The 14,671-nt window shown below is 41.7% G+C and overlaps 2 protein-coding genes across 2 annotated transcripts; one reads left to right on the forward strand and one right to left on the reverse strand.

Moving 5' to 3' along the window:
• Positions 1–3,941: 3,941 nt before the first annotated feature.
• On the reverse strand, positions 3,942–4,379 carry LOC149022143 (uncharacterized). The gene has a single exon (XM_089147555.1). It carries the CDS (start codon positions 4,377–4,379, stop codon positions 3,942–3,944), a length of 438 nt encoding a protein of 145 aa, XP_089003681.1.
• Positions 4,380–9,926: 5,547 nt separating this feature from the next.
• Positions 9,927–12,192, forward strand: LAP3 (Calcium-dependent phosphotriesterase superfamily protein). The gene is made up of 4 exons (XM_089147245.1): positions 9,927–10,294; positions 10,384–10,668; positions 10,751–10,918; positions 11,790–12,192. The coding sequence occupies exons 1-4, from the start codon at positions 9,927–9,929 to the stop codon at positions 12,190–12,192; spliced, it is 1,224 nt and encodes a 407-aa protein (XP_089003371.1).
• The last annotated feature ends 2,479 nt before the right edge of the window (positions 12,193–14,671 follow it).

Below are 14,671 nucleotides of genomic sequence, written 5' to 3' on the forward strand. Positions count from 1 at the left end.
AATTCTTCTAAGCTTTCAGAGGTCCCACTCGGGTTTTAAATCGATGCCTCTATGACTACTTAAGAATTTCCTTAGAAATTCATTAAGCTTGCGAAGGTCCACTCGGGTTTTAAACTGATGCCTTTACTTAGGAATTTCCAAATAATTCTTCTAAGCTTTCGGAGGTCCCACTCGGGTTTTAAACCAATGCCTCTATAACTACTTAAGAATTTCGTTAAGAATTCATTAAGCTTGCGAAGGTCCCACTCTGGTTTTAAACCGATGCCTTTACTTAGGAATTTCCGAAGAATTCTTCTAAGCTTTCGGAGGTCCCACTTGGGTTTTAAACCGATGCCTCTAAGACTACTTAATAATTTCGATAGAAATTCATTAAGCTTGTGAAGGTCCCACTCGGGTTTTAAACCGATGCCTTTACTTAGGAATTTCCGAAGAATTCTACTAAGCTTTCGGAGGTCCCACTCGGGTTTTAAATCGATGCCTTTACTTAGGAATTTCTGAAGAATTCTTCTAAGCTTTCGAAGGTCCCACTCAGGTTTTAAACCGATGCCTTTTGATTTGATCTATTTTTGCTGGATGATGTGTGTAGCCCCCAATCAAAAGATATGGTGTTTAAAACTGGAAATTGCATTGATTGAGCTGAATTCTCTACATCATGAATGAAAATGATAAACTTCTACGGATAGTACTTCTTCAGGTGTCTTGCATTCCATGAACGATCTAGCTCTCGTTTCGTTGCAATGTTCTTCAGCTTATATGCCCCCTTGCCGACTGGCTTGATTACTATGTATGGTCATTCCCAAGAAGGATCTAGTTTCTTCTGATGACATGGATCTGAAGCTAAAGTGTTCCTTAGAACCAGATCTCCCGCTCAGTATTGACGATGCTTTACTCAGGAATTGTAGTGTGATGCATTCCTTCACTGGTAATGTTGAGTTCGGGCAGTTGCCTTTGTTCGAACTTCATCTAGCAGCTCAAGGCTATCTAGTAATCCTTGTTCGTTTGCTTTTTCCTTGATCTCTTTCTCGAAGTGTTCCAGCCATTACTTCGACGGGTGCCAATGCTTCAGACCCATAGGCTAATTTAAATGGAGTTTCTCCAGTGGGAGTTCGAACCGTAGTTCGATAAGCCCATAGAACATTGTGCAACTCTTCAACCAATAACGCTTTGTCAAACTCGAGTCTTTTCTTTATTCCATTGAGTAGCGTTCAATTAGTAACCTCCACTTTCCTGTTGCTCTGTGGGTACGCTACTGATGACATTCGATGTCCAATCAGGTAAGTGTTGCAAAACTGCTTGAACTGTGGGTTGTCGAATTGTGTACCATGGTCGGTTACAAGGATTTTTGGCATCCCGAACCGATAGATGATAGATTCTAACACGAATTTCTCCACCCTTCTTTCCGTGATGGTTTCTAGAGCTGTAGCTTCTACCCATTTCATGAAGTAATCGATTGCTACGATGAGATACTCCCATCCGCCAGTGGCCTTGGTGAATTTTCCCATAATATCAATTCCCCACATCATAAAGGGGATGGGGTTGAGAATTGAAGTTAGGGTTTCAGTTGGCCTTTTGCAGACTGTGGCATGAATTTGACAGTTTTTACAATGACAAACGTATTCCATTGTTGTCTCTTGAAGCTTTGGCCAATATAAACCAAGTCTTTAGGATTTTGTGGGCTAGAGCGCGACCACCCATATGTGCCCCCACAAATCCCTTCATGAACCTCTGCCAAAGCCGTATTCAATCCTTCGAGACCCAAGCATCTTAAGAGGGGTCCGGCATAAGACCTTCGGTATAGTCTTCCATTATGCATTATAAACCTTAACGCTCGCAACTTTATTACTCTTGCCTCCTTTGGATCCTTTAGTAGCTTATCATCTCTAAGATATTCTACAATCGGGTCCATCCAACAATGTTCGGCTTCAATATAGGATATTTCCTTTCCTTGAATGCTTGGGAGTGTTAATTCCTCAATGTAGACTGAAGAGTCGAGCGTCTTCTCCTTGGCATTTGCCAATCTTGAAAGTTCATCTGCCATCGCATTTTCTTTTCTTGGAATCTGATATACTTTCAAATTCTTGAATTCTTTCTGCAAAGTTTGCACGATTTCTTGATATTTTTGTAGTCGGGGCTCCTTGATAGCGTACTCCCCTTGCACTTGATTGACAATAAGTTGTGAATCACTAAAGATAGTTACCTCAGCTATTGCCAGGGCCTTTGACAGGCGAAGTTCAGCTATTAAGGCCTCATATTCCGCCTGGTTGTTGCTTGCTTCAAATGCGAACCTCAAAGTGTAGCGAATAATGAATCTTGCTGGGCTTTTCAAAAGGATCCTAGCACCAGCTCCTTGTTTATTGCTCGAGCCACCCACGTATACCTCCCACATGGTTGGAATACTGGGTTCAACTACCTCCTTGGACGGTGCAGTGGTTTCTACCACGAAATCGGCCAATGCTTGAGCCTTGATTGCTGTTCGAGGTTTGAAACTTACTTGGAATTCGCCAAGCTCAACCGAACATGCCACCATTTGTCAAGACAAATCAGGTTTATGAAGGACTTTATTCAAAGGAAAAGTAGTCAATACCTTTATCGGATGTGCCTGAAAGTATGGTCTTAGCTTCCTGGACGCTATCATAAGAGCCAAAGCTTGCTTCTCGATCTAGGAATATCACGTCTCTGCGTCGAGGAGCACGTGGCCGACATAATAAATTGGCCATTGCTTCTTTTCTTTTTCCTGAACAAGTACCGCACTTACTGCCTTAAGAGATGTTGCTAAATAGACTTGCAAAACTTCTCCCTTTTCTAGTCGGGATAAAAGTAAAAGTGGTGTCTTGCCGAGTGTTTCCTTTAGATTTTCGAACGCCTTTTGGCATTCTTTTGACCATCGAGCCTCCCTGCTACCCCTCAAATCCTTGAGTGCTTTGAAGAAAGGGAGGCATTTTTCTCCTGACTGCGAGATAAATCGGTTCAGCGCAGCTACTCTCCCCGTTAGGCACTGCACATCCTGAACGGTTCTGGGAGGTTCCATGTTAATCAAAGCCTGTATTTTCTCCGGGTTGGCCTCAATACCTCTTTGAGATACCATGAAACCTAAGAATTTCCCTGATGATACCCCGAAGGCACATTTTTTCGGGTTTAGCTTCATCCGATATTTCCGGAGCACCGAAAATACTTCTGCCAAATCTTCAATATGCTTTGTCCTGGCTGTGCTTTTTACCAACATATCATCGACGTATGCTTCCATGTTTTTCCCAATCAGATCGCTGAATATTTTCTTTACTGCCCTCTGGTAAGCAACTCCTGCGTTCTTCAGGCCGAACGGCATGACTTTGTAGTAGAAGTTTTCACGATCGGTCATGAAAGTGGTTTTCTTTTCATCCTCCTGATTCATGAGGATCTGGTTGTACCCCGAGTATGCATCCATGAAACTTAACATTTCATATCCAGCAGTGGCATCTATTAAAAGATCTATCCGGGGCAGCGAATAGCAGTCTTTCGGGCAGGCCTTGTTGAGATCCGTGTAATCTGAACACATTCTCCATTTTCCATTCGCCTTCTTTACCATCACCACATTGGCCAGCCAGGTTGGGTATTCAGTGGGTTCAATGAACCCTAAATTCTTCAGTTTTTCGACTTTGCCCCTGATGGCCTTGTGCTTTTCGATCGAGAAGTTTCCCCTCTTCTGGATATTTGGTTTTACCTTTGGATCTATCCAAAGCTTGTGCTCCGCTACTTGACAATCTATTCCCAACATATCCTCCGCAAAACCATGCGAACACGTCTCTGTTTTCCTGAAGGAATACCTTCAGTTCTGTTTTGAACTCTTCCATTTGCTCGGATCCGATGTGAGTAGTTCTTTTTTCATTGTCGGGATCCAGCTGGATTCGTTCCAACTTTTCTATTGGCTCGGGTCTCTGCATTTCTACCTCATTCTTTGTCTTTTAGATATATTCCACGTAGCATTGTTGGGAGATTTTTTGGTCAGAGGAAACCTGGCCAATTCCCATGCTAGTTGGGAATTTTATCTTCAAGTGCTTAGTCGAAACTACAGAACCTAACTTTGTTAAAGAAGGCCTGCCAAGAATGACGTTATAAGCCGGAAGTTCTCGAACCACAAGGAAGCTCACCCAAATTGTAGCTTCTTTGGGGAAGTTTCCAACTGAAAAATCCAGTTGTATTGATCCTTCAGCTATAGCCGACGACCCGGAAAAACCATAAAGATGTGTCGATGATGGCTCCATTATATCTTCCTCGATTTTAAGCTTTTGATAAGCTTCATAAGACAAAAGGTCTGCAGCAGATCTTGTGTCAACTAGCACTTTGTGTACTTCTCGGCGGGCAATCTCCACCTTAATGACTATGGAGTCATCATGAGGCATGCGAACGCCTCTTTCATCTTCTTCATCGAAGGTGATCGAACCCTCACCATTCAGTCTTTTTCGCTTCTGCGTTTCTCCAATTCCAATGAACTTAGATTTGGCCTTCAGCTTTAGGAGCGACTCAGGCTCGAGTCCCCTGAATATCGTCAATATTGGTGATTGGGTGGCATTGATCACTTCCTTGCCCTTCTTAGACTTAGGAGCTTCGGTTCGCCGCTCTCGACTTACCGAACGCTTCCTTTTCTCCCCAGTTGCTCGCGATTCTCCTTGTCTTCCCTTGATGAAACTAGAAAGGTGACCTTGAGATATCAATCTCTCAATATCGGCCTTCAGATGTCTACAATCATTGGTATAGTGACCGTAATCATTATGAAAACGGCAATACCTTTCCATATTTCGCTCCCCAGGTTTTGCTGGAACCTTTGGTGGCCATTTTAGGACATTTTTTCCTTGTATGACATTCAAGATCTTTGACCGGGGGGTATTCAAGGGTGTATACTCGCTTTGATCAGGAGACCTTTATTGCCACGCCGTACGAGGCCTTCCAACTCGATCTCTAGCTTGCTGTTTGGGCTTTTGCTTTTTCTCGGGAGCTTTCTGCTCTTTTGTAGAGGCCTTCTAGTCTCCCTGACGCGCATCCATAATTTCAGTTACCTCCGCCTGCTTCTGACACCTTTGTACTAGTTCAGCATAGGTGGTAAACATATCTTGGAGTAATAACTCCAAGAGTCTCCGGTTGGTGAGTCCAGTGAACAAAGCAATTTTAGCAACCTGTTCATCTAAATTCTCGATTTCCATCGTGACCCTGTTGAATCTTTTCAGGTATTCCCGAATTGATTCACTTTTTCCTTGCCTAATGGTAAACAAGGTTTCCTCGGTCTTCTTGATCTGAATTCCGCTTTGGAATCGACTGATGAATTATCGTGCAAACTCCTCAAAATCTATGATTCTTCCTGAGGGAAGATTCGAGAACCATTTTTGTGTTGCTCCGGTTTGATGAACCGAACACCCTGTAAAGGATTTCATCTGAGTTACCAACCATAGCCATTGTTTGTTGGTAGTAACTTATGTGAGTGATTGGATCTCCTGAACTGTCGAACGAAGAAAAAGTAGGTAACTGGAAATTTTGAGGAAATTGATATCCGACTATGGCTTCAACGAACAGGGTCTTCCTAATGACCGAATATATATCATAAGTCATTTTTCCTCTAGCTAGTTGCTCGAGCCTCTGATTAATATTAGCCAGCTCTTGGCCAATACGCACCGCTTGTCCACTGGTGATACGGGCATTGTCTCGAACCATACGCCTGGAGGTTGGTGAATAAGTTCGCACTCCAACACCCAACCTTGTCGTTGAATGAGTTTTGCTTCCTTGCGGTTGTATAACTCAATCATCTCTTCTGGGGAGTTCCCCAGTTCTTCTTGATTCTCCACCTTGCCTCCGGGCGTCTTCCTGGAAATTCTGGCCAACATTCTGGCCTTCTGGTAACCTTCTTTCCCTTCTTACGGAACGTCCTCGTGGAAGCGAGGCAAATATTTCCTCGCCATCTTTCACACTCCTTCTTGCTTCTCGCTGATCAGGAGCCTGTGGAGCCACCACTTGCCTAACCAATGCACGAAGCATCTGGTTCATCTCAAGAAATTGGAGCTGTATTTGATCCAACTGTTGTTGGAGAGGATTGGGAGGATGCTGTTGATCACTACCCCCTGTCCTCCATCTTCTTGTACTTCATGAGCTCGACTTCCTTCAGGGATATCATTTGGGTTGTTTCCTTCAGGAAGTGGAACGTCCGCGTCTCGCTAAGCCGCAGTAGCCGCTGCTGCTAACTTGGTGACATGACTTTCTAAATTGTTTCCAATAGACGGCGCCAAATGATGCGTCCAAAATTTTCTCAGCCCTTAGATCATCGAAGAATGACCTGCAAAAACAATCGTCAGATGTGGCCCGACTGTGGGGGTCGGGAGTCCATCTTCGAAGGCTAAGTCAGTTGATGAATTGATCACAAAGGCTCTGCTTGAGCACAGAGCAGAAGAATGAATTCGAATATTGGGAATACGATTTTGTTACCTTTCTTGTATGTAGGTTATGTCTTATATAGTGTTTACCTTCTAATCTCCTTCATTAGATTTATTCGAGCCTTCTTCGAGTGGCCGTCCAATCTTAACGATTAGATCCGTTGATAATAGATCCGTTTGTTGGTGGGATATTGAATAACTCCTTTTGTTAGCACGATTATAGCGTGGCCGTTATCTGAGTAAGCACGATCATTTGCCCCCGAAAGTGCCGTTAACCATCTCCTTGACGGTTCGTCTACTCCGATAATTACGAATTCGGGCCTTCTTGTTGACTGAGTTAGGTTTCTTCCTCAGCAAGCTATTTTTCTTAAATCCTGCCCGCTCAGATGCGAGTCGGTCCGTTTCTTCCCGACTGGGGTCGAGGGTCGAACCAAGGGCGGACCCGGTTCAATAATGATTTTTCCCGTATGAAGAACCAAACACCATGCCGGTTGTGTAAAAGAAAACAAAAACATCTTTTTAGCCTAATCGTTGCAGAAAGCACAACCTATAAAAGGGAAACGTTGCAAAGACTTGGAGCACCAAACAACCCTGCACCAAATATTTTTGTGTGTGTGACCTCTCAAGTTGTCTGCATTGCGTAAACTATAGATGTAGTTCAATTGCAGACTAGAATATCATGGTGTAGCTTTGCATGATAGGTGGTGTTGCATCCAGAACCTAGTCCGCTGAATGATCCAAACTAATCAACAGAATACCTGGTAGACAAGCAAACAAAGGTGAGAGGGGGCCGACCTAGCTTGTGTGGTCAGCGGGCTGCCTCCGACAATCAAGTCAGTGATGAACACAACACTATCTCAAGAGGTAGGGTGTAGAGACTCTGAGAAGTTCGAATCTCAAAAGCTGTATAGAAAATGAGTGATTGAAGGTAACTTGTGCAACGTGAGTGTAGGGTTTATATAAGTAAAATTGTTCATTCTTGATCATCCGATTGCCCAGTTAAATTTGCCCACATTTCTTTATGTATCTTCAGATCAAGACGGTTACAACTTACAAATCTCCTACTGGGACTCTGCAATCTGATGCTAAAGGGACATGGTCATTATGTTGCCACTGCATCCTTGGTTGGTTGTGGGCGCTTCCTAGATGATATGGTTCTCATCTCTTATATTTTGCACACGGTGGATATGGTTTGTGCTTGATCTTCTAATGCTTCTCTTTATTCTTCAGTCGACAATGAATACACCCTACTATAGTCTTGGTGTTTGGGTATGTCCCCAACCTCAACCCTATCCTTTCAAGGACTCCCTTGGTTGAACCCTAGTTTAAACTGCCTTAGTCCAATCTGTTTAGTCAATTTAGGATTGAGTTTGTTCGTCAAACTAGTCATGACATTAGCCCCTAGTCCATCAAACTGCCTATTCTAGATCTGGTTGGTGGAGCCTCATGTCATGAATATAATATCCCCGATATCCTAACCCAATGTTGTGATGTAGGAATGGAACCCATAAGGGCAAGTGCAAACATGCTACGGCTATAAGAATAAACACCACAACGTAGGCCAATAATGTAGAAGAGGAGAGCCCCTCGAGGCAGCCTTACAAGAAGAGTAAAGGAGGAAGGACTTTCATCCGGATGGTATGGGAAGGTGGATAACAAGTCTCCAGAAGTTACAACTTGAGGATGGTTCTAACTAGGTAAGATCAAGTATAATTCGGAATACTAACTATTGGGGTAATTGTATTACAAATTCTACAAAACACAAAAAATAAAATTGCAATACAATTGAAAGATGAAGATCCTTAGTCAATTTGGAGAGCTTGATGTTGAAATCGAGCGAACCACCGATCAACGAGGTTGATTCACACCTTGAGTGTTGTCTTTAAGGTAATTGATGCACCCTACTACCAAGGGTTCTTCGCACCACCACCTCCAAGATAAAGCAACCTCCAACTAGAAGATGAGGTAGTTCTTCTAGTCCCTTCATGGAGCCAAAAGCTAGAGCACAACACTTAGACAACTCAAAGAAAGAAATGAACTTTGTAAAACAAATAATGTGAGTGGGAGGAGTGTCTCTATTCCACACCACATGCAAAGAAGGGTTGGGTTTATATAGGCCCAAACCACACCTTCCATTTCTTGATATTCTCAAGGCAATGAATTGGGTCATTGAATCACAATGACTCACCTCTTTACAAGAGGGAGAATCAATTCTCCACTAATGGAAAATCAATGGCTTGTCCCTCCTCCACTAATATGAATTAACCAAATTGACCTGACCTCCCCACTACTTGGAGAATTAACTCTCATATTCAATTTTAGGGGTGTCAACGGTTCCGGTTGGGCCGGTTTCGGGTTAGGCCTAACTAACAGTTTAGAATTGGGTTTACTAACGGTTTGGGTTCGGGTTTACTAACAGTGTGTTTTGAGTACCTTGTTGTTATGTGAAATTTATCAAGAATATGTGAACACATATAAATATTAAGTTATCTCCAAGTCTTTTGTGTTGGGTGTTCAAAACCAAAAACATTTTTTTACAAAGAAACAAAACTTATAGAACTAATATACAAAAGAAAGCTAGCATCTTGATGAATTTTAGTGGAATGGATATTTTCAGTATTCCCCCTGAGTTACACCTTAATATTAATTGCCAACTCTTGATTTACCCAATTTATCAATCAAAACCCCTATTACTAGCACTGTTAATCTCAATTAGTTTTTATTTATCCCTTTCAAATATTAACCCCACATCTTAAGTTTAAAAACACTTTCCATGAATTAAACTGTATGTCCCAATCTTTGTGAGGATTTACGATTGGAGTGGAAGAAGTTGTAGACAGTAAAGGAAGATGAAAAAAATGAGTTGAGCATAATGTTTTTCCGTTCAAGATTATTCTTATCTTTTTTAAGAATTTTGACTTGTTTACACCAACATTTAACTTTACTTTTGTAAAGGTAAAGGGTGTCATTAATATATTTTCAGCCTATAGGGTTTTTGACATATAAATTTCATAATTCAAGGAGTGACATTAATTTTAAGGGGTAACTCAGGGGAAAAAGATCATCTGCATTTTACAGTAGTGCACTTATATACCAAATAGGTGGCTGAGATTAAAATCAAATAGCAGGCTATTGAGTGTATTTTTTTTGTGTGTGTGTTACCAATGGAGCAATCCCACAATGGTAGGCTATTGAGGTTTTTTTTTTTTTTTTTTTTTTTTTTTTTTTTTTAATTTAAATTAAGCTTTTAATCTCAGTCTTCTATTTGGATTAGTTTTTCTAACTTGGCTCGACACAGAGAAAATTTTCCATCATGTAAACATTAACTCTCACTAGGGAATTAATTGTAGCTCCACATTAGTCTCCATAATAATGAAGAATGCGAAAAACAAGGACAAACTAAAGCTAACCTATATCCCAACCACTTGGCGATCACAAGCAAGGCATGCATTGGCCCTTCAACACATAAAATCTTCATTTCACTGATCTGGCTACCTTAGTTTGTATCTTTGTAATCTAGAGTCCTCATCAATGGAGATGAAAAGCCCATTCAAAGACGAAGGACTGTTCCAACACCCACTGTTCCTTTTCATGGCTCTAGCCATTGCCTTCATTTGGATGGATCCCTTTCAGATTGGTCCCCTAGGGGGTCATGACTTTAGACCTGTAAAAAACAACATCGCACCATATGATAGAGTCATGAAGAACTGGCCGAGAGACAACCGGAGCCGGTTGGGGTTTGGGAAGTTGGAGTTTGTGAATGAAGTATATGGTCCTGAGTCTTTGGAGTTCGACCTTAATGGTCAAGGACCCTACACAGGATTGGCGGATGGACGCATCGTGAGATGGATGGGAGATAATGTTGGCTGGGAGACGTTTGCACTTGTTACACCAAATTGGTAAGTCACGAAAAACTTGTATAAAGAACACCATGAATCAATCCATGCCACCTGTTTTTCTAATGCTTCCTGCAATTGAAACTCTGAAGGTCAGAAAAACTCTGTGCCAACGGAATCCACTCAACTGCATCAAAGCAATCAAAGTTCGAGCATCGATGTGGCCGTCCTCTGGGTCTAAGATTCGATAGAGAAACCGGAAATTTGTACATTGCTGATGCCTACCATGGGATTATGGTTGTTGGTCCAGAAGGGGGCATTGCCACTCCTTTGGTAACTCATGTTGAGGGAAAACCTATAATCTTTGCCAATGATTTAGATATCCATAGGAATGGTTCCATCTACTTTACAGACACTAGCAAGAGATACAACAGATTGTAAGTTCTACTGCATTTTACCTTCTCTTGTCCTAAATTTTTCCTGAGTGTAAATGTTGCATGGGATCTGTGGTTTTTTTAGGCACCATTTCGTCATTTTATTGGAAGGAGAAGCCAGTGGAAGGCTCTTAAGATATGACCCCGGTACCAACACAACTCATGTTGTGCTTGATGGCTTGGCGTTTCCTAATGGAGTGCAGTTATCAAGGGACCAAACATTTCTCCTTTTTACAGAAACTACCAATTGCAGGTATCAGAATCTACTTAAGAAGCCTACCCATCTCTTTCTCTCTCTTGTTCAATGATTATCTTATTTTACTTTATTTTATTTTATTTTATTATAATTATTTTTTAATATGATATATGTTTCAAACTCAAGGGGTGATTTGTATTTTGGAAATTCTTAGGTTACCTAATAAATTTTTTAGAACTTCAATTTCAAATGGTTTCATAGGTAATTTGATGGTTTCGTGTCAACACTAAAACATTACCATTCTTCTTGTAATACCGATGCTCTCACAACTACAGCGAATGCTGTTAGCATCACCACCTCTACCACCATCACCATCACCTCCTGTGAACACCATCGCGACCTTCTACAGTGCAAGTTGAGGATGTTAAACATGTGGTCCAGTGAGTTCATGACTATTTATAGCTCTAGATCCAAAAACCCACATATTAATCAAGCTGGTGACCGGGTTAGAAATATTAGGTTAGGCTTAAACACAAGCTTGATTCAAGCATTACCCCTCAAGTATCTAATTTGGAAAATCCAAACTCTCTATTGCTTCCATCTAATATTTACAGAATACACTCAGTTCTACAGTCAATTGGACTCTACCATAAAGCCCATTAAATTGTTGAATTGTAACCATCCGATGACCTATATTACAATATAAATTGCATATAACCCAAATACCCAATAGAAACCTAATTACGTCTGAAAAACTGGCAAGGTACTCAATGAAATGGAGGCTTTGACTGATCATTTTACTGGTAGCCGTTCTTTCATGCTGGATTCAGTGTAGTCTTGTTCAATACAACACATTTCTTCTTTAAATTATGGTAAAATCCTCTTTTTTAAAGGTGGATGATTGATTGGTTGAGATGCTTTGTTTCAGACTCAGGAGATATTGGCTGGAAGGAACAAGGAGAGGAACGGTGGAAGTTGTTGCTGACTTACCAGGGTTTCCTGATAATGTTAGGCTAAACGATAAAGGACAGTTTTGGGTTGCAATTGATTGCTGTAGAACACCGGCACAGGAGTTCCTCTCACACCATCCGTGGATAAGAAACATATATTTCCGGTTACCCCTAAAAATGAACTTCTTGGCAAGATTGATGGGAATGAAAATGTACACTGTCATCTCTCTCTTCTGTGAGAAGGGAGACAACTTATTGGAAGTCCTTGACGATCAAAAAGGTGCAGTGATGAAACTAGTTAGTGAAGTTAAAGAAGTAAATGGGAAGTTATGGATTGGAACTGTAGCTCATAACCACATTGCAACCCTCCCCTATCCCTAAACCTTCATCCAACCCACTCCCCTCCCCCCCAACTGTGCTGTATGAGGTAGTTTGTGGTTATGAACTCTCATTATGAAGTAGCAAATATATATAATTTGACACTCACCAAAAATATATATCATTTTACTTCCGCATCAAGTGCAACTCTGTGATATGTGTTGTGTATATTCATAATTCCATGATCCTAGAAGCATGTTAACTAAGGGTGTCAATTCACACCATACACCGTTTTACTCAAGCCTAAACGATGTTGCTTTTAACGTACCAAATTAATATAGTATGGTAATGGTATGTCATATTTGCATCATATGGTACGGGATACGGTAATGGTATGGACAAAATGATAAAAATTAACCATACCATATTGTTACCGTACTATATACCACAATTGCTTTATACCAAACAAATATGGGACGCTAATTGTGTGACATACTTGTATGATGTTCGTTATACTATGGTACTACTAGTATGACGTATATGTATTTGGTACTATACTTATATCGTACCTAATACCATTGTTGTACTTAATCGACACCCTTAGGTGTCACACCCCACCCACCAGTATTGGTCCTGCCTGATAACCCATGGGTGCGATCCACAATCACAAGATCTACGGTTTAGCCATCAGTAATAATAAATGCACATAATACCAAATCAACAATAAAGAATAGTCCAATACTTAAATAAAAGGATGTACAAGTGTCCAAAATTCAATAAAAGAAATGAGTATTGATACGAGGAAAATTGCACCGAATCTTTGGACCGGGTTCACTTCATCCAGGTTAAACCGTAACCGGGACCCATCAAAACCTAATTTAATGATCATAAAGGCGCCGCATTTCAGTTATCAATCCGGTAAGATCTTCTGAACCTTGCGGTAGACGAAGCTGACTTGTAGGAGGCAACTATAAGCAAAGCAGTGAGGGAATCGTGCCAAGATTGGTAATTACTTGCGTTCTTGAATATCTAGAAGGAAACCCTATGATCGGACGGCCACTGAAAGAGATCGAGACTTCACTCAACGGTCAAGAATTGGAGGTAAGGTCTATATAAACAAGTGATCAACTCACTCCAGAGGTATCTGAATCGTTCCCAAATTACACATTCATTATTATGCTTTGCAACTTGCCAGAGCCTTGGTGATTAGCTCAGTAACTGACTTAAGCTTTGGAGGTGGCATCCCGACCCCCACGTTGGGCCACATCTAACTATTTTTTGCAGGCCATCGTCGAGGAATATGGAGGCTTAGCATTTTCTAGACGCATCATCTGGCGCCATCTGTGGGAAACGTTTCAAGAAGTCATGGTAACTAGATCGGCAGCAGCAATTGCAGTGGCCCAACGAATAGCAAACATCCCACCACTTCCTGAGGGGAATAATCCATCGAATATTCCTAAAGGAAGCCAACCCCCAGAAATACGTGGAGAAGGAGGAATTGATGGTGTCAAACATCAAAACCATCCGAATCCTATTCAGCACCAAATGGACCAAATGCAGGTCCAATTCCTAGAGATGCAGGATATGATCCGCACATTGGTCAGACAGGTAGTGGCTCCTTAGGCTCCTAATCAGGTAGAAGCCAAGAGACGTGTGGGAGGAACATATGAGCAAATACCTCTCATTCGGGAGCTTTTTGTCGAAAGGGATAGGCAGCCAGCTGAAGGCCAGATTGGCCCAAATGCTCAGAGGGATCTTCTACGGCGAGCCCGAGATTTTAGAGCTGGCGAATTACCAAGAAGAGACAAACGGTACAGCAGGCCACAAGCCAGCCGAATCCGAATCCTGAACGAGATTGCCGAGAGGAGTTCGCACTCACTCCCCAACATCCAAGAGTTCGGTGAAAGCGACTATTCGGACGGAGGATGGACGATCGTTGCATATTGGCTGAGAGCTTGCCAACATAAACCAAAGGTTGGGAAAACTCTCTCGAGGGCGAAAAAATGATGATATTTATTTGGTCATCCGGAAGACTCCTTTTGCTGATGCTATTGCCCTGTTCGAGTTTCCGCATAATTGTAGACTCCCAACTTTCACAGCGTTTGATGGTTTGGGAGACCCTACTGCCCATATTAGTTATTATCAGCAAATAATGGCGGTGGTGGGAAATTCTGACGAGATTCTTTGCAGAGTATTCGCTTCTTCCCTAACCGAGGCAACGCAGAAGTGGTTCTCAAACCTTCCTTCGGGAAGGGTCAATGATTTCAACGAACTTGCCCGCAAGTTCCTCGGACGCTTCCATAGTGGTATCCAAATCAAGAAAACGGAGGAAACACTCTTTACAATTAAACAGGGAAAGAATGAGTTGATTCGGGAGTACCTAAAGAGATTTAACAAAGTCACCATGGAAATAGAAAATTTGGATGAACAGCTGGCGAAAACCGCTCTCTTTACGGGGTTAACTAACCGAAAGCTATTGAAATATCTACTTCAGGATATGCCGTCCAGCTATGCTGAATTAGTGCAAAGGTGTCAAAAGCAG

This window comes from Hakea prostrata, chromosome 3 (assembly GCF_041222555.1).
Source record: "Hakea prostrata isolate BN-2017 chromosome 3, UWA_Hpros_2, whole genome shotgun sequence".
Taxonomy (NCBI): domain Eukaryota; kingdom Viridiplantae; phylum Streptophyta; class Magnoliopsida; order Proteales; family Proteaceae; genus Hakea; species Hakea prostrata.